This window comes from Stenella coeruleoalba (genome assembly GCF_951394435.1).
Source record: "Stenella coeruleoalba genome assembly, chromosome: 19".
Taxonomy (NCBI): Eukaryota; Metazoa; Chordata; class Mammalia; order Artiodactyla; family Delphinidae; genus Stenella; species Stenella coeruleoalba.
The window spans coordinates 36890483-36912775 of NC_137165.1; the positions used below are offsets into that span (position 1 = coordinate 36890483).

At 55.9% G+C, this 22293-nt stretch overlaps 1 protein-coding gene and 1 pseudogene across 5 annotated transcripts; one reads left to right on the forward strand and one right to left on the reverse strand.

The window, feature by feature from the left end:
* Positions 1 to 2132: 2132 nt before the first annotated feature.
* XYLT2 (xylosyltransferase 2) lies at positions 2133 to 20266 on the reverse strand. 4 transcript variants are annotated; one of them, XR_013825040.1, is made up of 12 exons: positions 20083 to 20266; positions 11146 to 11635; positions 10690 to 10865; positions 10193 to 10395; positions 9684 to 9764; positions 9285 to 9501; positions 9024 to 9200; positions 8490 to 8752; positions 8007 to 8202; positions 7112 to 7445; positions 3388 to 5582; positions 2133 to 2211 (listed from the first exon to the last, which is right to left on the reverse strand). XR_013825040.1 is itself a non-coding variant. In XM_079904555.1 (11 exons), exons 1-11 carry the CDS (start codon positions 20215 to 20217, stop codon positions 5260 to 5262), a joined length of 2142 nt encoding a protein of 713 aa, XP_079760681.1. In that variant the 5' UTR covers positions 20218 to 20266; the 3' UTR covers positions 2431 to 5259. The 4 variants fall into 4 exon arrangements, 3 of the variants coding, with proteins under 3 accessions (XP_079760681.1, XP_079760679.1, XP_079760680.1); XM_079904555.1 differs by lacking the exon at positions 2133 to 2211 and having other exon boundaries at positions 2431 to 5582; positions 11599 to 11635; XM_079904553.1 differs by lacking the exon at positions 2133 to 2211 and having other exon boundaries at positions 2431 to 5582.
* Positions 15569 to 17063, forward strand: LOC307177435 (protein SET-like; annotated as a pseudogene). Its single transcript has one exon. The product of its transcript is annotated as a protein SET-like (transcript).
* Positions 20267 to 22293: the final 2027 nt, after the last annotated feature.

The following is a 22293-nucleotide window of genomic DNA, read 5'->3' on the forward strand; positions in this document are numbered from 1 at the left end:
ATAAGGAGAAAAACTCAGTTCTCCCACTCAAGGCTCGGAGGGCTGAACATTCACCTACCTCTCTGCAGGCCCAGAGCCAGAAGCACTTTGCAATCAGCTGGTGCATCTGCGGCCGCCCGTCCTTTTGAACACTTTCATAGCTGGGCAGGCAAGCTGGCTCCCATAGGGATAGCTGGTAGCTGCTGCATAGCCCCACACAATACCTCACCCCCCTGGGGATGGCCCTGTGACTAAGGGAGCCTGGCAGGCTTGCGCAGCCGTTCTCCAGCTGCCATCTGGACCCTTTCCACCAGGATGAGCCTAAGATCAGGGTAACACACGCTTCTCTCCAAGGAGTCTCTCTAGGCTTCCTCGCCTTCTTCCCTAGCCACACTAGGCCCTGGCACACACCTCTCCCCCCACTGTCCTCCCTCACCTGCATCCCCTGCGACTCTCAGCACCTTTCCACTGCCTGGACCTCAGTGGGGCATCCCATGGTGCTGAAGCAGGGAGAGGGGCAGTCCTGGGGATCATGAAGGATGACTCAGAGTGAAGCTCAGGGTTTAGGGTCAGCGAGCAAGAGAGCGGAGCCCAAACCCTTTCTTGTCCCCATGTCCTCTCCCCATCTTGTTCTCTCCCGCCGCCAGTCCAAGGCACAAAGCCCAGACCCTTAGCAGTTCTGAAATGCACTCGGGTATAAAGAAATTCCACCCCTTTCTGGCCACTAGCTCATTCTTTCACAATCTGGCAGCCAGCTCTCATGACCCTTGTGGGAGAGTCAAAGAACACCTTCTGTCCCCACCTCTCCATCCTCTGTCTAGTGCTCAGAGTTGGGGTTGGAGCCTAGGGAGGCTGCAGGTCTGAAGATTTCTTTTGATTTTTGTACCCAGCATCCCATGTGGTGCCCCGTCCCTGGGAAGAGGACTGACAGTACGGTAGTCACCACCCACAGAAGTTGGCTCTGGGCTTTCCCCTGGGAGCTAGGAGCCTGTGGGCCTTGCTTGGAGAGCTGGAAAGACCACTGTCATCACCAGCAGCTCCCAGTACTGGGTCCTGTTTCACAATGGCCAGAGAGGAGGCTGGCCAGGATGTTGCTAACCCTTTCCACACTACTTCCTTGGTCCAGAGGGAACCCACACTGGAAGATGCGGGTCCATAGAGTAGATCCAAAGGCCCCTTCCATACTGAGCAGAGAGCAGAGGACATGGCAGCCCTGGGGCTTCGCTGGTACAGCAGCACAACAGGATGGCCGTGATAAAAACCGGCATGAAACTCTCCTCCCCACCAGAGGCACCAGGCATCAGAGGTTCAGCCTGGGCCTGGCAGGCACAGACCCGTCTCACCTCCCCAGATTGAAATTCCACTCCGGAAGTTGAGCAGGAGTGACCTGGCTGGGACTAGTATCAGCCTGACATGCAGGGGGAACAGGGGCAGGCAGCTCCCTTTTTGCTGCTGCATCAATTCCCTGTGGCAGAGATTTGTGAGGGAGGACAGAGCAGCTATATCCTATCTTCCTTCAGCCCAGGGAATGAGTGATGTGTGTAAGGGAGTTTACAGAGGGACACACTCGGGGAGGAGAAGGAGCTTGTGGCGGGGCAGACACCCTTCGAAACTGGATCTGAGGAGGCAGGAGAGGGAGGGCTCGAGTCGGAAGTCAAACTCCTGGTGCCGACTCTTCCGCTGTCGTAGACTGTAGCATCATAGAACACAGCAGGGAAGGGACCTCAGGGTTCATATACTAGCCAAACACAGCATTCTCCCCAAGGGGCTTGCTTTAGGTGACCCTATAGATGAAGAAGCTGGACTTCTGGCCTCTGGTGAGAGGCCAAGTGTGCATCTGCCCCAACTCTGAACTTGGGACAGCAATGGGTACGCACCAGTGGCCACAACTATGCCTAGGAGGCTGTTCTCCGCGGTGAGCTCTGCACAGGGAACAGCAGTGGCAGAGTGGTGCCAAGAAAGGGCACTGGCCTTAAATGACCTTGAAGACAGCCACAGGATGGGCTCCCCCCCCCTGCCGGCCCCACCCACCATCCCCACAGGGCCAACCCTCAACCCAGGATCCCTGGCCCAGAGGAGCAGTTTCATTCAGAGCCATGGTATCTGTGAGCAGCTCTCCAGATTCTCAGCTTCTGCCCCTGCTTGTCCTGGTCAGTACCATGCCAGGACCTAGTGTCCCACAGATGGCGCTCCACTCTGCAGGCCTGGCAGCCACGAGGGTCCCTCAACAACCTGCAGGAGAAGGGGTTGGCGGGAACAGACTAGGCTTCTGCTAAACCCAGAAGACAGCCAGGAGAGCTCCGCCTCGCCCAGATCTCTGCACCTCTCAGTCCCGATCCCCTCCCAGGCCTACTCTGCACCCCACCTCCCCCGCCACTTCCCATCAGCTCAGGTGACAGGGCTCCAAATGCCAGCTGTCCTCTGGTCTTTGCTCCCATCTCTAAGGGAACTGAGGGGTCCCTGGTTGTCCTGGAAACCAGGCACAAAACACAAAAGCCTCTCTCCCCAGGCTCTTCCCCTCCCTTCAAAGGAATTCTTGGGCAGCTCTGGGGGCCCAGGCCGCACACCCCCACCCCACTTCCGCCTGGCTGTTATTCTGATTTTGACCCCAGGGGCCCAGCCAGGGCACGATTTCAAAGCCTCAAAACGCTCAAGCCTCTGGGTTGAGCTAACCCTACAGAAAGATGAGGGTGGGGGACACTGCCGGCCAGGAATTCAGTCCAAGGAGCTGCACTCACACTTGCCTCAGTGACCTGGACGGGGGAGAGGATGGAGTCATGAAGCCTACTCCTTGTCCCACATTGCTTCTGACTCATGGGGCCAAGACAAACCGGCCAGAGCAGTGGGGCTGGGGCTGGACTTTAGTTTTCCTGCCAGCCTGCAAATGAGAATTGCCTGAGGGACCTCTGAACCCGCACCAGTGTTGGGTTGCCACCTCAGAGCAATTAACTCATAGCCCTCAGTCTGGATCCCCATCCACTGGGCTAGCCTCAAAATGGTCACAGCAGGTGACTGGGACCTGGTGTAGTAGGATGGGAGTGGCAGGGGCTGAAACAGAGGGCATGTCCCACCTAAGTTCCAAAAATAAGACTTTGGAAACAGTTGTGCTAACCCAGCAACTGCATAGCCACAGCCTGGGTTAAACCTGCTGGCTGGTCTGTGAATCCTTAGTCAGCAGAGTCTAAATGCTCTGATATTTACTGCCTGTGCCTGATACGCTAAACACAGTTATTAATTTTTTTTAATCGATCTAAAGGCTGATGTAAAACAAAACAAAAAACTTTTAGAGAACCAGATTAGAACTTCAGGTGTTCTATAAAATAGGAGCCAGAAAAAAGCAATCATCTCAGCCCTTGAACCCAAACACTATTTCCTTGGAGTGCTTGCCGTTAGCGCCTTCCTCGTTACCTGCCTTAGGACAGCAGGAGAATGCAGTGACAGAGTGGCGTGGGGTCCTCCTGCCTCCACCTGAAGCCGGCAGCCACCAACCAACAGCTTTGACTTTGGGTTCATCATTTCAGTTTCCTGGTGTGCTAAAGGAAAATAATAAAATTGCCTGCCTCAAAGGGCTGTGAGGATGAAATGAGATACTCCACGCAAGGTCAGCACAGGGGCTGGACAGACCGAAACGCCAGCGCTGCCACTGGTGGTCAGGGGTGCCCTCTCCTGGCAACTTGAAAAACTTGACACGTGGCAGCCTGGGCTGGATCTGAGCCCTTTGTTTCCCAAGCTGAGCTGACCGGGTCAGCGTGACTGGCTGATAGGGTGATTTTAAAGGTCTAAGAAGACTTCACCTTTGCTCCCACACTAAGTAAGGTGTGAAGGACTGATACTGAGCCATGGCTGACAATGGCGGAAAAGTGGGAGGGGAGAAAGGGCTTGAGAAATGGAGGGAGGCTGGACAAACCTTTCCAACATGGCCCTCCCAGGTCCTAAGGCAGCGGCTAGGAACCCATGCCGCCACTGGTCCTGTTCGTAAATGGGGCAATGGTAACTACCAGGCCCTGGCTGGGACTGCCTCCGTTCTTGGGGCTGCCCCGTAACTCAGAACTGGGCAGGAAACAGCGAGGGCTTCTGGGATGGGCCCTGGTGACTCCAAAGACGGAGACGCAAGCCTCTGCCTTGGCCTGGCAGCGAGGGAGGAAGTGCCGTGTCAGGACTCTGAAGAACTGTCTCCTGCTGGCCCACTGGGTGACAGTGAGGAAGTCTCTGAGCCTCTCTGGGCCTGTTTACCCCTCAGCAAAAGAGGGATCTGGATTAGATGGGTTCTTGTGTCCCTTCTAGCTCTTTGATGGATTCTAAACTGTTCCCACTCCGGGGGAATGAGACCTCCACCTTCTGCCAAAGTACCAGCCAAGACTTTTAGGAGAAGAGGGCCCAACAGTGATGGCTGTCTGACACCCAGCAGGAAAAACACAGAGGCTCAGTTGAGAGAGATAGAGATGTATTTCTTCTGTTGCATATTTCAGACTTCACACTGAGCGTCAGGCACAATGCTACTCCCGGTTCTTCTGAGAGCCCTGGCAGAGTCTTCTTCCCATGCTGCTCATGAGGGCTCGCCCCAGGCCCTGCTTGCAGTTCTGGGTACCTGGGAGACTCCACAATGGTCTCAGTAGGCCCTGGTGCCCTGCTTTCCCATCAAGGGGCAGGGGATGCTGGAAAGCCCTAGAGCCAACCCCACCCCCTCTTCTATGGTCCCCTGGCTATAAGAGGAGAGGCTGACCCATTAGATTCCAGCTCTGCAGTGCTCCCCTAAATCACCTGTTCTCCAGGCCTCAGAGCCTGGCATAGCACTTGGACCCCTGCAGAGCCTCAGCAGTTAGCAGCACAGGCCAAGGCTGGGGGATGAAGCCCTGGAGAACGAGGCAGGCCCAGCCCCCTCCAGAGCAGCAGCAGATGGGCTCGTCAGGCCCCTGCTCCCCAGAGCCATGGCCCACTTCCTGGGGCTGCTCTGAGCCCTATTGCACATCTTTTGTTTCCAGTTCATCCCCCCACTACCCATTTTTCTTAAAAAAAAAAAAAAATTAGAGGGGAAAGTGAGGAAGAGTGGGCTGTGGAAGCTGAAGCCCTTCACCCCATGTTCCTGCCAACATCCTGGTCCCCAGCAGAGCCATTTGCGGTGGTAAATACTAAGCCCACCTTCCCTGCCGTCTACAGTTCTTGATGGCTGACACGGGTCTACTGCCTGGGCCTCTGGTTCTTGCATATGAAGGGGACATCCCTCCATCGTCTGTAAGGTGCAATTCCCCGGGTCCTCCGGAGGCGCTGGCTGGGACCCTGCTACCTGAGTCGTCCATCTGGTTTGACAGGCCCCAACTCTGATTTGGGGTCGGGGAACAGAGAGCTCCAGCTGGTCAGTCTGCAGAGCTCCAGGGAGGAACAAGTAGAGGGGCCCATGGCACACAGTCCGGCCACAGACCAGAAGCCACCTAGTTCCCCATCTGTCCAGGCCTCCAGCGCAGGGCCCGTGAGCTCCGCATGCAGCCGGGCAGCCTCCTCTGCGGGCTCTGGCTGAGGCAGGTTCAGGATGCCGCTGAGTCCCTGGAAACTCTGCTCCATATACTCGTTGTGAGGTGGCCCAGCGTGCAGCCAGCTGGCATCATCTGGGGGTATAGAGCAGGAGTAAGCATGCCCCGCCCAAATGATTCCATGAAGGCCAGACCCTGGGAGTCAGGTCTGGGCACCCCAGTTCCTGTCCCAGCTCTACCACTGAGTTGCATCTTGCTGAGTGACTTTGGGCTAATCCACAGAATTTTCTGTGCCTGTAAAACTTAGTTTTATAAAATCAAGACAGTAATCCCTGAATTCCTGACTTGAGGGTTAAATAAAACAGTGGGTTCAAGGCACCTTAGAAAGTAAGGTTACTTTCTGGTAATGGTCTGGTTTGTGTCACCCATGCTCCTTCTCAACCACCTCTAGTGGTTCCCAGAGCCCTCAGAAGCCTAGTACTCAGGCCCTCCAGCTGTGGCGCCCTGCTTACTTTGCCAGCCTTCCTTCCCACCACCCCCTGGCATCCTACTCCCCTCCACCCTCTGTTCCCCTCACGCATCAGACACCTGCTAACTTTGTCCCCTCAGTTTAGAATACCCTTCTCTGTCTATAAAAATCCAGCTCCTTCAAGGCTCAGCTCCAGTGCCCTCCTGCTGTCAAGCTTGCCTCCCCCGCCCCGTTTCCTCCATCAGGCTATGAGTCCTAGGAGAGCAGGCCGCAGCTTGCCTGTTCTGACCCGCCTCAGCCGCTGCCCCACCCCAGCACCCCGTCCTCCGCTGGGTTACCTCTGCTCTGACCCACCTTCTCTGTGATAGGATGTGGCTGGAAGAAGGAAACATCTACCTACTTATTGAGCGCCTACTATATACCAGCCACTTTTACCCACATACTCATTCCTAATATCTCCCAGGGGGTAGTTACTTGTATTAGGGCCCCCTTGCAGGAAGCTGCAGCCTATGCCTGTGTTCAGAGTCTGCTCTCTTATCCTTAGCCAAGTGGGTGGAGGGCCATGTGACCCTGCCCACCTGGCTACCAATGGACTGGGAGGATGGCCAATCAGATTTGCTGTCCTAAGAATGTGGAACTTGTAGACCAAGAGGCCCTGGTCAGTCTCTGTTGCACTGAGAGGCCATGTATCAATATACTGAGAAACCAGAGCCTGAGGCTGATACACAGAGCACAGGATGAGGGACAAGGTGGCCCCAGAGAGACAGAAAGCACCTCTAGGTCCCAGTGGGACCTGAGTCATTTCCTAGGTTCCGTGGGGGAGAGCTCTGCATTTTTCCAATAATTTCCCCTTTTTCCCTGGAGCTAGTTTGAGTGGATCTGTGTTCCATGCACCCAGGAGGTCTCTAACAGTTGTATTACTCTTACTTTACATGTAATAAGACTGAGGCTCAGGAAGGCCAAGTAATTTGCCAAGGATAAAAGCCCAATTAAAGTGTCAGAGCTGTGTTCTAGAGCCAAGTCGGCCTCCGAAGCACCATACCATAGTGCAAGGCCCTGGGATGCTGACGGATGAATGATCAGGGCCACGACATGTCCCCTTCCCCTACTCTGATGGTCAGCTTCTTGGGGTCACCTGTCTGGCAAATCCCATTCGGCCTGGCTCCTGGGCATCATTTGGGAACTAGATCCTTACCTTTCCTGAGAGGTAGTTTGCGGTTGAAGGTCAAGGGCAGCACGAGGAAGCGGGTCTCACCCAGGGGTTCCCAGAACTGAAGCAGTCGAACAGTCCAGGCCCCTGGCCGCAGGGGCCGGCTCAGTGGGGGCTTGTACTGCGTGACCTCGGTTTCCGCGTCTACCACGATGTCGTAAGATGTAGCCACCACGTAGGTGGGATCGATCCACACCACAGTGGCTGTGAGGTTGGGGCCTCGGGCCCAGCGCTGCATGGCCACAGGCTCGTCCAGCGGCCCCAGCAACCCCCCAAAATTCCGGAAAAGACGCTCTTTGGGGTCCCACTCGGTGCCAACCTGTAGGAAAGGAGGCAGCTGGGCAGGAGCCGGGGTAAAGTCCTCTCTACCTGCTGCTACCTCTAATTCCTGTGTGACCTCAGGCCAGTCACTGTCTCTTTCTGGTCCTGTTTCCCTATCTGCAAAACGATGGGCTCAGACTAGGATTTCTTTACTAAGCTCTGAGATTCATTCTAGGTTCCTGTTCTGACCTGCTCTGAAGTTTTGGGGGCAGTAAGACAGAGATGAGGTTCGAAGCCCTGCCCAGAGGCCACCCCCACGCTAAGGAGCCCCTCAAAAGCCTAATCTTCTGGCCCGACTGGAATGTCCAAGTCCCTTTAGCAGAAAATCCCTGGAGTTTAGAAGACTGGGCTTGCATTGTAGTGGAACCAAAGCCCCTCCCTGCTGACTACATGTCCTCTGTGCATCCCAAGGCTGCCATCACTGGGAAAGAAGACCCGTGGATCCATTTCTGAAAGGCCTAACCCAGTCCTTAGCCCTCCCTTAGTGTCTGTCCCTCTCTCCCCACTACCCCGAGTCTTGCTGGGGGACAGGAGAAGGCAAGGGGAGGACCTGTCCCACCTCCAAACTCTGGAGCCGGCTGGCCTGGTCACTGCGCCCCAACAGCTTCAGCGACCCCTGGGGCATCAGCCACATCTCAAGCGTCTCTGCCGGCCCCTGGGCTGAGGGCTGCACCGTCTGCGTCACCAAGTAGCCCTGGAAATGGTCGTCATAGAAATACAGGTGCACGCTGGACGGCAAGCCCCTGGGCTCAAACCTAAGAAGGTTCCAGCAGGGAGAAAGGGAGATGCCATCAGCACACCTGGCTTGGCCTGGAGTCCCAGGGAGGGGGCTCTGGGGTGTCCCATCCCCAGGTGCTTTCTTTGCCCCAGATCTCATACCCACAGATCCTATGTGCCTGGCTTTTGCCCCCTTTGTTTTGTTTGCGTTTTTCCCTGCTTCAGACTGGGGGCTCCCTGGCGGCAGGGGCTGTCTCTTTCTGATTGGCCTCCTCGTAGGGCACTACACACTGGGGGTCTGCAAAATGTCAGAAGGAGGTCTCACCTGCAGAGTGGGTTGGCCAGTGGGGACGCAGCGGTGGCGGCGTGGCGCAGGCTGAGGCGGGCGAAAGCGGTGTAAGCAGTGAGCATGACATCACTGAGCCCACTGGGGCCATCGGCCACGTCATAGGTGCTCTCCCAGTAGGCCTTGAGGGCTGGAGTGCCGGGGGGGTAGCTGCCATATAGGTGGAAGTCCAGGATTTCCAATACCTCCTGGTTCACAGTCGACTCAAACTTCCGGGCGAAGAAGGTCGGTCTGGAGACTTGCTGGAGCGAGAGAGGCAAGGAGGGTGAAGGGGTCTGGAGGTCCCAGAGAGCACAGCTGGGGAGCCGCCCTTCCCGGCACTGCCTGGAGATCAGCCTCCCAGGGCCTTTCCTGCTGCCAGTGTAGCCCCCGACCCCTGAGGGCTGCTCCCAGCGAGGGGCCCCCAGATTCTCTGGTTGGACCACCGTGGATCATTTCTGACTGGAAAGCACCTGGCGAAAGCTGGGGTGAGGCCCTATCAAGGGGCAGAGCTTGGGGGTCACGGGGAAGCACCTGCAGCCGTAGGAAGTCCTGCGGCTGGAAGTCGTTGGGGGAGCAGCCGCACCAGTCCACGATGTGCTTGTACTGACACTTGCAGCCCAGCTTGCGGTTCCAGTTGGTGACCCGCAGGTTGTTGTCCACGAGGCTCTCGCAGGCTGGGCTGTTCTCCAGCACCGTGTGGAAGAAGGACTGCGGGCGACAAGGCAGGGTGGAGGGTGAGCCGGGGCACCCACCGCGCGCCCTCTTGGCCTGGGTGCGGGCCCAGTCACCCACCTCGGCCGGGAGCAGCGTGTACGTGTAGAACTGACGTAGCTGGGCCACAAGTGGGTCGTCTGTGTACACCACATACTCCACGAAGCTGCGCGTTAGCACGAACCAGTCAGAGCCGCCATCCACCACGATGCCCGCTGGGATCTGCCGCTCGCCCAGACGCCACATGTGCGAGTCGCACTCGTGGAAGAGCCGGTCCAGGCCCTGTTTCTTGATGAACCTGTGGGAGGCAGATGGGCCCGTGGCTGAGGGTTTTGCAGGGTGGGATCCAGGCTCTCATCCTCCTTAATCTGTGATTGGTTGGGAGGTTTTGCAACCCAAGGCTGGGGCCACAGAGCCCCCCTGTGTGGGAGGGCTTGTGGCAAGACCCCAGGACCAGGGCCTCCTCCCCCGGCCCCTTACCTGGAGTTGTCCCGGCCATGCGACTTGAGGAAATTCTTGTCCCGGTTCTTGGACAGGAAAGCTACCAGCTCCTCGTTGGTCCTGGAGAGGAAATGGGATGTGGGGAGCGTGTGTGAGAGTGACTGACTTTACTCCTTGGCCCCTTCCTTTCTCACTGAGAGTCGTCCTGACCAAGTGACCTACTCCAGGTTGATGCTCTGGGGTGGTGGGCATCTGAGGCCCCTGAGGAAGACCACCCCATCCTTCTTCCACCCCTTGCTGTCTGACCCATGACCCCCAGTACAGACCTCTGGGCCCTCCTCCTCCCCACCTCTTGTCACTCTCAATCCTCACATCATCTTTCACCAGCTCCTCTTCTAAAACATTGCTAGGGCCAAGGGGCCACGTCTGAGCTATGCAGATCCCAGAATGAGGCTTGGGGGAGGGAAGGAGTCCATCAGGACCCTTGAACCCCGAATGCCTCGACGTGCCCCCCTCCCATCTGCAGGGCTCATAGCACCACCCCACACCTGGTCGGGTAGTCAGTGGCACTGAGGTTGATGAAGAAGTCCCAGGCCCAGTCGGGCACCTCCAGCAGGTCCTGCATGCTCCGCAGGTACATCCTCAGCAGGCTGGCTCCGCCCCAGATGGTGACCATGCGCCAGGGCGTCACCCGCACGTTATCATACTTCCGGGCCAGCTCTACCACCTCTCGGTGCAGGTAGTTGGAGCGCTGTGGGAAGTGGGGAGGTGGCGGTGGAAACTCAGCAGTGGAAGCTGGATCCCCAGCATTACAACCTTGCCACTCCGCCCCACCCCAGAGCAGAGTACACGTGTCACAGAATGGAGAGAGCACAGGCCAGGCTCCAGCTCTGAAGCCGCCATGTCACCTGGTGCTGGCTGCTCCCCCATTCCCTGTTCCCGCATCTCTGGGCCACCCGAGCAGGTCAGAGACACTGTCTCTGACCTGCTGAGTCTCTGCTCTACGTACGCAGATGCCCTTGGTCTCCCCGGCCACAGTACGTACCTTGTCCACGTGGATGTAGAAGAAGTGCTGCTCGTGGTAGACAGCCTTGAGGAGACGCTTCAGCTGGCGGATGGCGCGGCCGTGGACCACCAGCATGTAGGCGATTCGTACTGGGGGGCCATCCACAGGCTGCTGGGCCCGAACGTCGTCCCACTGGATGCCGGGGCTCATCTTCCCTGAGAGTAGAGAACAGGGGCATCGGTGAGGTCTGGCCCCAGGCCACAGGGTGGAGACAAGACGGGAAGAGGGGGCTGCCTGCCTTCCAAAGGAGGAGCCCTGCACTTAGAGCCCACTGCTCCTAGGCCCCAGCTCCACCTCTGCCACTTAGTACACTCATCACCCAACCTGGGCAGCAAGGTGAGCCCCTCTGAGCTTTCCTCCCTGAGAAATGGAGGTGAGGATCCCTGCCATGCCCCCTCCCGGGCTGCCACCTCTCTGCCCATGCCTGTCTCTTACCAGCCCGCTGGCAGTGCCGGGGCACAGCCTTGGGCATGAGGCTCCCGGCCTGGTGCAGGCACACCACGTTGGCGATCTCCTGCTGGCACTGCTTGGAGCTGGCCCGGGCCAGTGCAGACAGAGCATCCTTGCCCACGATCTCGCACTTGGGCGTGAAGCTGTTGTCTGTGGGCTGGGGGGCGCCCTCCACACTCCCTGTGTCTCCGTGTGGGAAGCCAGCCGCCCCAGCCAGCGCCTCCCCGGCCGCTGCCCCACTCAGGTTCTGGCGGCCTGGGGCCTCTGGGGGCGGGGTGGGGGGGATCCGCCGGCTGGTTCTGTGCCGGCTGGTTACTGCCCGTACCACCTTGGCCACGGGCACGCCGGGGCTCTCAGCACGGCCCCGCCAGCGCCCATGCTTTCTGCCCACGCCGCCCCGCCGCCCAGCTGAACTGTCTGTGTCCTTGGAGCCCTCACCGGGGTCTAGCGGCCGTGGCTTCTTCTGCCTTCCTTTCTGTAAAAGATAGGCGGACACAAGTCACTGGGACAGTCACTCTCCTCCAGCTCCTTCAGCTTCCTGCTGGGCCTCAGGCCTGGAAGCCCCTGCCACCCTTGATCTAGGAAAGTACTGCTTGCCTGAGGGCTCTGCACAAAGAGCACTTCTGCTGGGAGGCCTCCCTGACCAGCCAGCGGAGGAAATGTCGTCCCCCCGAAGGCACCGTCGCACCCACATCCCCACGATCACACAGATCACAGGGCACTGAATCTCTTTTGTGCTTTGGATTCAGATACCACTTTCTTTTTCAGCAACTATGAAAACGAATATCCACATATATCATAAGAGAAACATGCAAAGACCCTGCAGACAAGAGTGTCCGCCTAGCACTCCCACCCGGCCAGGCTGGGAAGAGACGGTGCTCTTCAGAAGGAAAGCATTCTACTGACTACAGTATTTCCGCGTGGGAGTGCGGAGGCCACAACAGAGCAAAGGGGTCTTGCCTGGTGGGGAGGACAGAGGTGAAATCTGAGACCCCGTTACTGGTCAGGTTCTCTGGAAAGCAGAGACCAAGAGTCAGAGTGCAAGGGATTCACTGGGGGGTGGGGGGGTCACACTCTGGAAGATGAGGAAGCAGGAGCAGGAAGCAGCAGGGAAAGCCTTCAGATAGCCAAGCCGGCCTGACACCTGTGCAAAGAGGGGGAAGGAAGAGCTTCAGACGATAGCTCGGCTTGGAGAGGGCCTCGACCACCTAGTGGGAAGCTCCAGGGCAAAGGCAGCCTAGAGATGGGAGCCGCGGTGCCACTGCTGGGGGTGGCCCAGGAGGTGCCTGGCCATGGCTGGATGGCTGAGACAGAGCCTGAGGCACCTGCAGCTGCAGGCTGGCAACTCACTGCTCCTTGTGGCAGGGGCTCTCGAAGGGAAAGCGGGATGCTGCGCCTCAGTATCTCCAGCCCTGCTTCCTGGCTCCTACAGCCTCTTCTCAAACCCAGGCACACTCGAAATTGTGCATACCCACCCTCTTCCCAGCTCTCCCTGTCCCCCTTTTGTGACGCACCCCCCCCACTTCCCTGCTTGACCAAATCCCATCCATCCTTCAAGATCCAGCCCTGAGTCTCCTTGTGTGAAGCCATCCCGTTTGCCCCAGGGTGGGACGTTCTTCTACCCAACCAACCCCTTGGGGAGAGGCTGTCATTTCAGCCCCATTACCCCAGTGCGCGGCGGAGTAGCTGGCACATAGGATGTCTGGCTGGTGTCAGGTGGATGAAACACGGAAAGGATGGAGGAGTGAAGGGCACTGTGTGACTGCTCTGAAGTCACCAGAGCTCCCTGGCCAGCTCTGCCACTCCCCCACCGTTACCTACCGTCTCTGAGCAGGTTCCCTCAGCTTTAACATACAGGAGGGAAGTGTGAGTGTCCAATGAGCCAGAGCATGAAACAGTGCAGCTAGAGAGGTGGCGCCACCAGCTGTCCCCTTCCTCCCTCAACACTGTCTGTGCAAGTCCTCTTCTGGCCTGGCCTTCCAGCAGCACGACTCACTGGACCACAGCCTCTGAAGCACCCCCCTCCCTCCGCTTCCAGGATGCCCTCCTGGTGTTTCCCTGGTGTGGCCTCCGTGGGCACTCCTTATCAGTCTTCTCGGCCGACCCTTCCTTATCTCCCAAGGCCACCCTGGGGCCTTGCCTTGTCCTAGGTCCCCAGGTGACCTCATTCAGTCTCCTAACTCCATCCACTCCCACATTTCTCTCTCTGGGCTGGAGCGCTCCCTTGAACCTTCAAATGTCTAACTGTCGGCCTCCTTGATGCCTCCCTTGGGAGCTCGATAGACCTGTCAACCCACAAACCCCAAAGCGAACTTCTGATCTTCCCCCAGTAGGCTCCTTCTTCAGTCTTCCCCATATCAGTTAATGACCTCTCCATCCTTCAAGTCTCTCAGGCCCAAAACTTAGGGGCGTCACTTCGCCTCTTGTTCCCCTCACACTCCATCATCAGTACCTCCTGTTGGGGCTCCCTTCAAAGTACATCCAGAATTGGACCGCTTCTCACTGCCTCCATCGTTACCACCCCTGCCCGGAAGCCCCCTGCTCTTACTCTGGCCTCCTATAGTCCACTCTCATCACAGCAGCCAGTGTTTCCTTTAAAACAGGTCCCAGGTCCCCACTCCTCTGCTTGAAACCACCCATGGTTCCCCCTCTGAGGACAAAGCCCGTGAACCTACAAAGGCTACGCGAGCTGTGTCTGGCTCCCTCACCCCTGCTCCACCCTTCCTGACCTCACCCACCACCCTCTCATGCTCACTCTCCAGCCTTGATGGCCTTCTTAGCGTCCCTCCAGCCCACCTGGATTCACTGTCCCCTGTGCCTGGAATGCTCTCCTCTAGATGTCCCCACGGCCCCTGCCTCCAATTCCTTGCTCAGGTGGCATCTTCTCAGGAAGGCCACCCTGTCCACTGTATTTAAAACTCCAGCTCTCCCTCAGCCTCCACTTTGTTTCTCCCATAGCACTTATTACCTTCTCTCATCCTATAATGTATTTACATGTATAAATGTATATTGTGTTATTCTGTGTCTCTCCCCTTACAAGAATGTAATGTCCATGAGGACAAAGCTGTTTGTTGTTTTGTTCAGTGATGTATTCCTAGAGCCCAGAAGAATGTCTGGCAGTGGGAGACACGATATATATATATATGTATATTTTCTTTTTAAAAAGTTTTTGGCCGTGCCATGCAGCTTGTGGGATCCTAGCTCCCCTACCAGGGATCAAACCCGTGCCCTCAGCAGTGGAAGTGCAGAGTCCTAACCACTGGACCACCAGGGAATTCCCTCAATAAATATTTGTTGAATGAATGAATTTATGAATGAGTGAATGAATGAAAAGCTCTTGGCATAGGCTCAGCATTCAGTGAATGCTGTCATCCTTACTATTATTATTAATGGAAGGAGAATAGGAAAGAGACAAAAGTGTAGTTAGGAGAGAAGCAAAGGCCTTCAGATACTTTGGACCATCGGTTTGAGTTTTCCCTGTCCCTCCCCTCCCTAGGACCTCCCTCTCCTCCTCTGTCAAAGCACGGCAACTGCCTTAGGGCGAGGGCCCCACCCCTACCCTGGCACCCCAACCAGCCCTCTTGGGAGGTGCCCAGTGAGAGCCAGGGGTGTCTATCTCCATCTGAGAAGAGATATCTGCAAAGGGGAGGGCAGGTCCCAATCTGTTACCCACATTGGGGAGGGCACCCTGGGCTGGAAAGCCCTCAGGAGAGGTGGCTGCAGCCCCACTGAACTGAGCGTACATCAACCTGGTGATGTCGGACCTGGCCACACAGTGGTCAGGGGAAGACATTCTCAAGCTTAGGTGGGTGGAGATGGCAGAGGAGCTGTGGGCTCTCAAGACGGAAGTCAGTATCAGCGAGTGAGGACGCTGGTCAGGGCGGCAGGGCACAGGGCCAGGCTCGCTGTGGTGGGGGATAGGATGTGGGAGGAGACGGGCATGTTGGCGCCCTGCACTGCAGCAGGGAGCTGGCTGACCCTGAGAAGAACAATCCCAGAGGGGGCTGGGAGACCAGAAGGCCGCAGTGAGAACTGGGAGGGGGGCTCCTGGTGGGCAGCCAGCCCCCACCACATATAAACACCCCAAGAATGTCTATATGTGCAGCAGCAGGGCCCATATTTGTGCCCCTAGAGGAGCTGCCCCCGGTCGCCCCTGAGGTCAGAGTCCCCTCTAATTACTGAGGATGGGGACTGGCCCTGAGACACCTGCCTGGAGGCAGTCTGGCCTCCGAGGCCCCCTCTCCCCACTGAGGAGGAATTCAAAGTCCTCTGACATTTCCTGACTCTGCAGCTTCTCCTTGGAATCCTTCTCTGGGCCATGGAGACAGAGAATACAGCAATGCTTATCCCACACCCCACCACCTTGGACTTCTCAGAGTGCTTAAAGTAAGCGGTGAGGGACGGAGCAGCGAGCTGGAGCGCGGAGCATGAGTGAGGGAGCAGAGCGGCCTGCCCGCCCGCCGCCGCCTCCCCTCCAAAAAGAACAGCAAGAAGCAACTGAACATATTGATGAAGTACAAAATGAAATAGACAGACTTAACGAACAAGCCAGTGAGGAGATTTTGAACGTAGAACAGAAATATAACAAACTCCGCCAACCATTTTTTCAGAAGAGGTCGGAATTCATCGCCAAAATTCCAAATTTGGGGGTAACAACATTTGTCAACCACCCACAAGTGTCTGCACTGCTCGGGGAGGAGGATGAAGAGGCGCTGCATTATTTGACAAGAGTCGAAGTGACAGAATTTGAAGATATTAAATCAGGTTACAGAATAGATTTTTATTTTGATGAAAACCCTTACTTTGAAAATAAAGTTCTCTCCAAAGAATTTCATCTGAATGAGAGTCGTGATCCATCTTCAAAGTCCACTGAAATCAAATGGAAATCCAGAAAGGTGCAGATGAGTTAGGAGAGGTCGTCAAAGATGATACTTGGCCAAATCCATTACAGTACTACTTGGTTCCGGACATGGATGACGAGGAAGGGGAAGGAGAAGATGATGATGATGAAGAGGAAGAAGGATTGGAAGATATTGATGAAGAAGGGGATGAGGATGAAGGTGAAGAAGATGCAGATGATGATGAGGGGGAGGAAGGAGAGGAAGATGAAGGAGAAGATGACTAATGGAACACTGGTGGATTCCAACCTTCCTTTTTTAATTTTCTCCAGTCCCCGGGAGCAAGTTGCAGTCTTTTTTTTTTTTTTCCTCCTCCTCCTCTTGTGTTCAGTCACCCTGTTTTTGAGGTCTCTTTTCTCCTTTATACCATGGTTCACAACTTATTTGGGGGGGAAATACCTTGAGCAGAATTCAGTGGGAAAAGAATCTCTACCCCTTTCTGTTCCAAATTCATTTTTATCTCTTCCTGTCTCAACAAACACTTTATGGAATCAACACCACCATGCTCTGTGGGAAAAAAGAAAAACCTTCTGCTCCCTTAGCTCTGCTGGAAGCTGGAGGGGGCTAGGCCCCTGTGTCATAGTGCATAGAATTCTAGCTTTTTTCCTCCTTTCTCTGTATATTGGGCTCAGAGATTACACTGTGTCTCTATGTGAATATGGACAGATAGCATTTACCAACATGTATCTGTCTACTTTCTCTTGTTTAAAAAAAGGAAAAAAAAAACTTTAAAAAATGGGGTTATAGAAGGTCAGCAAAGGGTGGGTTTGAGATGTTTGGGTGGGTTAAGTGGGCATTTTGACAACATGGCTTCTCCTTTGGCATGTTTAATTGTGATGTTTAACGGACATCCTTGCAGTTTAAGATGACACTTTTAAAATAAAATTCTCTCCTAATGATGACTTGAGCCCTGCCACTGGATGGGAGAATCAGCAGAACCTGTAGGATCTTGTTTGCAATTGACATTCTCTATTGTAATTTTGTTCCTGTTTATTTATTTATTTATTTTTGGTACGCGGGCCTCTCCACCGCCGCGGCCTCTCCCGTCGCGGAGCACAGGCTCCGGACGCGCAGGCTCAGTGGCCATGGCTCACGGGCCCAGCCGCTCCGCGGCATGCAGGATCCTCCCGGACCGGGGCACGAACCCGCGTCCCCCGCATCGGCAGGCGGACCCCCAACCACTGCGCCACCAGGGAAGCCCTGTTCCTGTTTATTTTTAAATTTTTCTTTTTGTTTCACTGGAAAGGAAAGATGATGCTCGGTTTTAAACGTTAAAAGTGTACAGGTTGCGGGCTTCCCTGGTGGCGCAGTGGTTGAGAATCCACCTGCCAATGCAGGGGACACGGGTTTGAGTCCTGGTCTGGGAAGATCCCACATGCCGTGGAGCAACCGGGCCCGTGAGCCACAGCTACTGAGCCTGCGCGTCTGGAGCCTGTGCTCCGCAACAAGAGAGGCCGCGATAGTGAGAGGCCCGCGCACCACCATGAAGAGTGGCCCCCGCTTGCCGCAACTAGAGAAAGCCCTCGCACAGAAACGAAGACCCAACACAGCCAAAAATAAATTAAAAAAAAAAAGTGTACAAGTTGCTTTGTTACAATAAAACTAAATGTGTACATAAAGTAAGCGGTGAGACAATGTTTGTAAAAGCTTTGAAAACCATAAAATGGCTCTTTGGATGTTAATGGCCATCTCTGGTCTCCAGTCTAGCCCTCACAGATGGGCAGAGTGTGCCTCTTAAACGCACCTCTCTCCCATCGCTGCTTAGACCCCTTTAGTTTAGAGCCACTTAGAATAAAACCCCAGCCCCTCACTGCGGTCTCTAGGATGCGCCCTGGACTAACTCTTGAACCTTCTTCCCGGGATCGCACCCCACCCTCCTTTCCATTCCTTGAAGGCATCCAGCTAAGCCCATTCTCCTCAGGGCCTTCTTCCTGAACTCTGCCTACCTCTTCCCCAGGCTGACTGGGTCTTTCAACTCACAGGCCAATTCCTGCAGAAGCCTTCCCCAACCACGTATCTAAACCAGCCCTCTTGTTATTGTTTCCTTTTCACTGTCAGTCTCTCCCTGTCTGCCCACGAGGGCTGAGACCTCGTCTGTTATATTTATTTCTGTATCCCCAGTATCAGCCCAGTGCCTGGTATGAAGGAGGACTTAATAAATATTTGTTGAATGACTGACTGAATGAATGAATCCCTGTTACCACTGTGCAGTACTGAAATCATAATAAGAGTTATTTATTGATGATTTAGCATGGGCCAGCAACTCCTGCAAATACTTCACAGGTATCACCCAACGAGAGAGATGCTATTATTGCCCCCATCCTTGGGGCGCGGATACTGATGAGGATGCAAAAGAGGTTAGGCGATTTGCCAGGGGTCACACCACTTACCAGTAGCAGTGCTGGAATAGGACACAGGATGGTGAAGTGGCATGGTCCAACTGAGGTGGCTGCTGAAGGGCCCAAGCCCCAAGGGCTGCTTGGACTACACAGCCTATAGGTCATCAAGGATCTTTTCCCCATTCTAGTCCAGGGATTCCCCTATCAGGTTCTGCTAGGAAGCTGGAGGAGGAGTGGGGAGGCAGGATCCCAAACACTCTACCGCACCAGTTCTCCACCCCAGGCTGGAGGTAGGGCAGCAAGGGCCTTGAGGCCTGGACAATCTCTCATCCCATCCAGAGATCTGTCTCTGGGAAGCCTCTGATGCTCTGCCATGCCCCTCGCCAGAGTGCTCACTGGCCTCCGCTCACATATTCCAGGGTCAGAGGGTCCCTAACTCCCTGGCAGCCCTTTCCATCTTAGAATGTCTCATCTGCCCAAAAAATCTTCATACACTCTCTTCCCCTTCCTGCTACTTACTGGACCACAAAGAACAAGCTCACGCCCTTCAGATGTCACAGAGCCAGCCTCCCCCAACCCCAACCTCAGCTCCTTTTGGAGTCATGGTTTTATGTGACTCTGTCCCAGCTCCCTTCACCATCCTAGTCTCTTGGTTCTCCCCAAAACAGGCGAAAGCAGCAATTCTCCCAGTCTCCACCCCAGGCCTTCCAGACTGCCCACATGCCAAGGGGTGGGGGCAGGGAAGCCCTGTCATCTGGCCCACAGCTTAGGGCCAGGGTTTGGCCTATCCTCGCCAACCTTCCACGATGGTCTCAGACACCACTGGACCCTCCTGACCACACTGGGGAAGGAATGTCTGGGCCTCCAGCTGAAACCACATCAGCCATGAGTGAGTGAGACCCTCAGAGCAAGGACCTGGGGATTAAGCAAGGTTTGCCCCTGCTCCAGGGCCTGGGGTTCTGCTAAACCAGCTGCTGCTGTCCCCATTCCCTTAGAGTCAGAGGGGGCGAGTCCCCGATTCCCTAATGTCCTGGGGCCCCCTCAGCAGCTCAATTCCCCTGCCATCCTCTCCTGAAGACCCATGCAGATTCTTCAGACCCTCGGCTGAGGAAGCCACGTCTCAGGGACACTCCAGTTCTCTCCCTCGGGGTCACTCTCCCTCTCCTCACTGAGTTCCACCCCCAGGCTCCACTTCTTCACTGGCTACTGCCCCTGAGGGGCGGCTGGGCGCGGTTGCTCGGGGTCCCCCGGCCCCAGTCCTCCGCCCACGGCGCGCACACTCCCGCCCCCTCCCAACTTCAGAAAGTTTGGCCTGGGGTTCCCCACCTCCGAGCAGGCTCGGGCCCAGCCCCGCCTCCCGGCCCCGCTTCCCCCGCACCCGCGCCTGACCTTCACTGCTCCCCGGAGTGCAGACCACCCCACCACGACCCCCTCCTCCCGTCCCGCGCCCCTGCCGGCCCGCGGCCCGGTCCTCCGGGTCACGCACAGCCTCCGCGCGTAGGCCCCCGGGCCCGCCTGTGAACCGAGCCACAGGGGTCCGAGGCCCCGAGCCAGGCGGCCGCCCGCGCGCGACACGCAAACGGCCAGTGCCCCACTTCCCCGGCCGGGGCCGCCCGCATCCCCGCCAGGACCCCGCGCGCCCCCGCGCCCGGCCTGCCCGCCTGCCCGCCCGGCCGTCGGAGCACCTCGCCCGGCTCGTCGTCCTCCAGGACGCTGAAGCTCCACACCACCAGGCCCTGCAGCAGCAGAATGGCCAGCGCCGTGGCAATCGCCAGCTTGTAGCGCCGCACAAGCTTCTGCACCCGCACGCTCGCCACCATCTTCCTGCCCGGGACGAGGGGCGCGCGCCCAGCCCTGCAACCCGGCCGCGGGCGCGCGCACGGGCGCGGGCAGAGACGGCTTCCCTCAAGGGAGGAGCGCCTGGCGCGCGCCGGGGCGGGGCGGGGGGCGGGGCCCGCAGGCCCGAAACGCCGCGCCCGGTGGGCCAGGGGCGGAGCCTGGGCCTACCGAGCTGTTGGTCCCCGCTGCGCAGCGCGTCGGGCGGTTTGCTGGCGTTTCGTGCCGGGTCCGCTTCCCGGGTTGTCCCTTCCCCGTCTTGGTCAGTGCCCCAGCTTCTGCGTGTGCTCACCTCCTCCTGGACGGCAAGCCTATGGAACCAGGGGGCAGAGAGGTCTGCAGCCGACCTCTCTCTGGCTCGCTGCCTGGGGTCGGGGGTGGGGGTGGGGGACTCAGCCCCGCAGAAATCAGCTGGCTCTCCGCCCTCGTGCAAGCAGAGAATGCTAGAGCTCCCAGAAACGCCGAGTTGGGAGAGATTGTCTAAGTGTCACAAGCACTGCTTAAAAACCATGGAGGCCGCACCTACGGGGCAAAGTCTAACTTCTTTGACTGGCATCTGAGGCCCTTCACAAAGCCTTTGTTCCTCTCTCTCCACCCTCGTATACTAGGCATCCTCAGACCTCAACTAGAGCCGTGGTTACCGAACTCTAGGGGATGTCAGAATCACCCGCAGGACTTAATAAAACAGATTGCTGGTCCCTACTCCCAGAGTTTCTGCTTGGTAGGTCAAGAGTGGGGCCCGAGAATTAGAGTTTTCAACAAGTGCCCAGGTAATGCTGATGCTACTAGTCTGGGAACACACTTGGAGAACCACCAGACTTTTGCGCGTGCCGTTGGCTGTGCCCAGCCCTAGCAGTTGCTCCCCTGCTCCTCTCCCCCTTCCCATCGGTGGCATCCTCCTAAGTGCTTACCCAGCACTGTCTGCATATCTGGTTGTGATTTCTCTGGAATCATGCCTTCTTCACCTTCGAATCCTTGGCCCGGTAATGGACACCCAGCAATGCTCAGTAAATGTTGCGAAAGAAAGATCCAATGAAGCCCAACTTCCTGTTCCATGAGCTGATCCTAGCATTTTTGGAGAGGCTGCTGTGTTCAGGCACCGCCATAGACAAGGCCTGAACCTCTGCAGCCCTCCCCTGAACCTGGCAGGTCTACTGAGAGAGGGAAGGGGAGAAGAGGGAGAGCAGTGCCCAGCATAGCCAGGTGCATCCCCAGCAGTGAAGCCGAGCTCCGTGAGAAGGAAGCAATAAAAAGAGCAAAGATTTTAAGCATCACTACACAGACGTCTGGAAAAAAATGGTTAAAAAAAAAAGAAAAGAAAAAGCTTGAAAGTGATGATAAAAGGGTTTGGAAGGTGCCTGGAGATAAGCTTGATCAGGAAATTCTAAGCTGTGATGAGTACAGGAGAGGCAGTTATTTGATGGTATTTAAATAAAACCTTCTTTAATCATCTCCTGCCCGTTTGGTATTTGTAATCATTCTATTCTTCAGCGTTAGTTAAGTGGGAGAATTGTAAACAATGTTTCAGATGACAGTTTGGCTACTTAAGAGAAACTACACTTCAAGATTTGGGGAAACATCAGTTGGCATGCCAGTGATTGATATGTTAATTAAATATTAATCTTGTGTGCTCATTAAATCAGGTCCCCCAGGGGCTGTCTACCTGCCCATACTCCCCTGCATCCAACAACGAAAATAACTTGATTTTCCACTGATTGTATAAATAATATATATTCATTATATAACATTTAAAACATAGGGAAAAAAATAAGGAAAAAAGTAAAAGTCACCTGCAATCCCACTCCCTGAGATAATCATCATTAATATTTTGGTGATGATCCTGTCCCTATCTCTTTATGTGTATAGATTTTGCATGGACGGCATCACATTACACACATGGTTTTTAAATATAGAAACTTACCTTACTTTTAAGTATTTCTCTCCCCTTCCCTTCCATGTTAACAGTCTGGCTTCGTTCCTACCTTCCTTCTTTCCTTTCTTCCTTCCACCTTTGTAACAATTCACACACACACACACACACACACACACATACACACACA

Coding starts and splice junctions, on each gene's coding strand:
- XYLT2 (XM_079904553.1), bottom strand. CDS start 20,217: ATGGTGGCGAGCGTGCGGGTGCAGAAGCTTGTGCGGCGCTACAAGCTG. Junction 11,636..20,082: donor AGGACGACGAGCCGGGCGAG/GTGCTCCGACGG, acceptor TATCTTTTACAG/AAAGGAAGGCAGAAGAAGCC. Junction 9,765..10,192: donor GCCACTGACTACCCGACCAG/GTGTGGGGTGGT, acceptor TTTCCTCTCCAG/GACCAACGAGGAGCTGGTAG.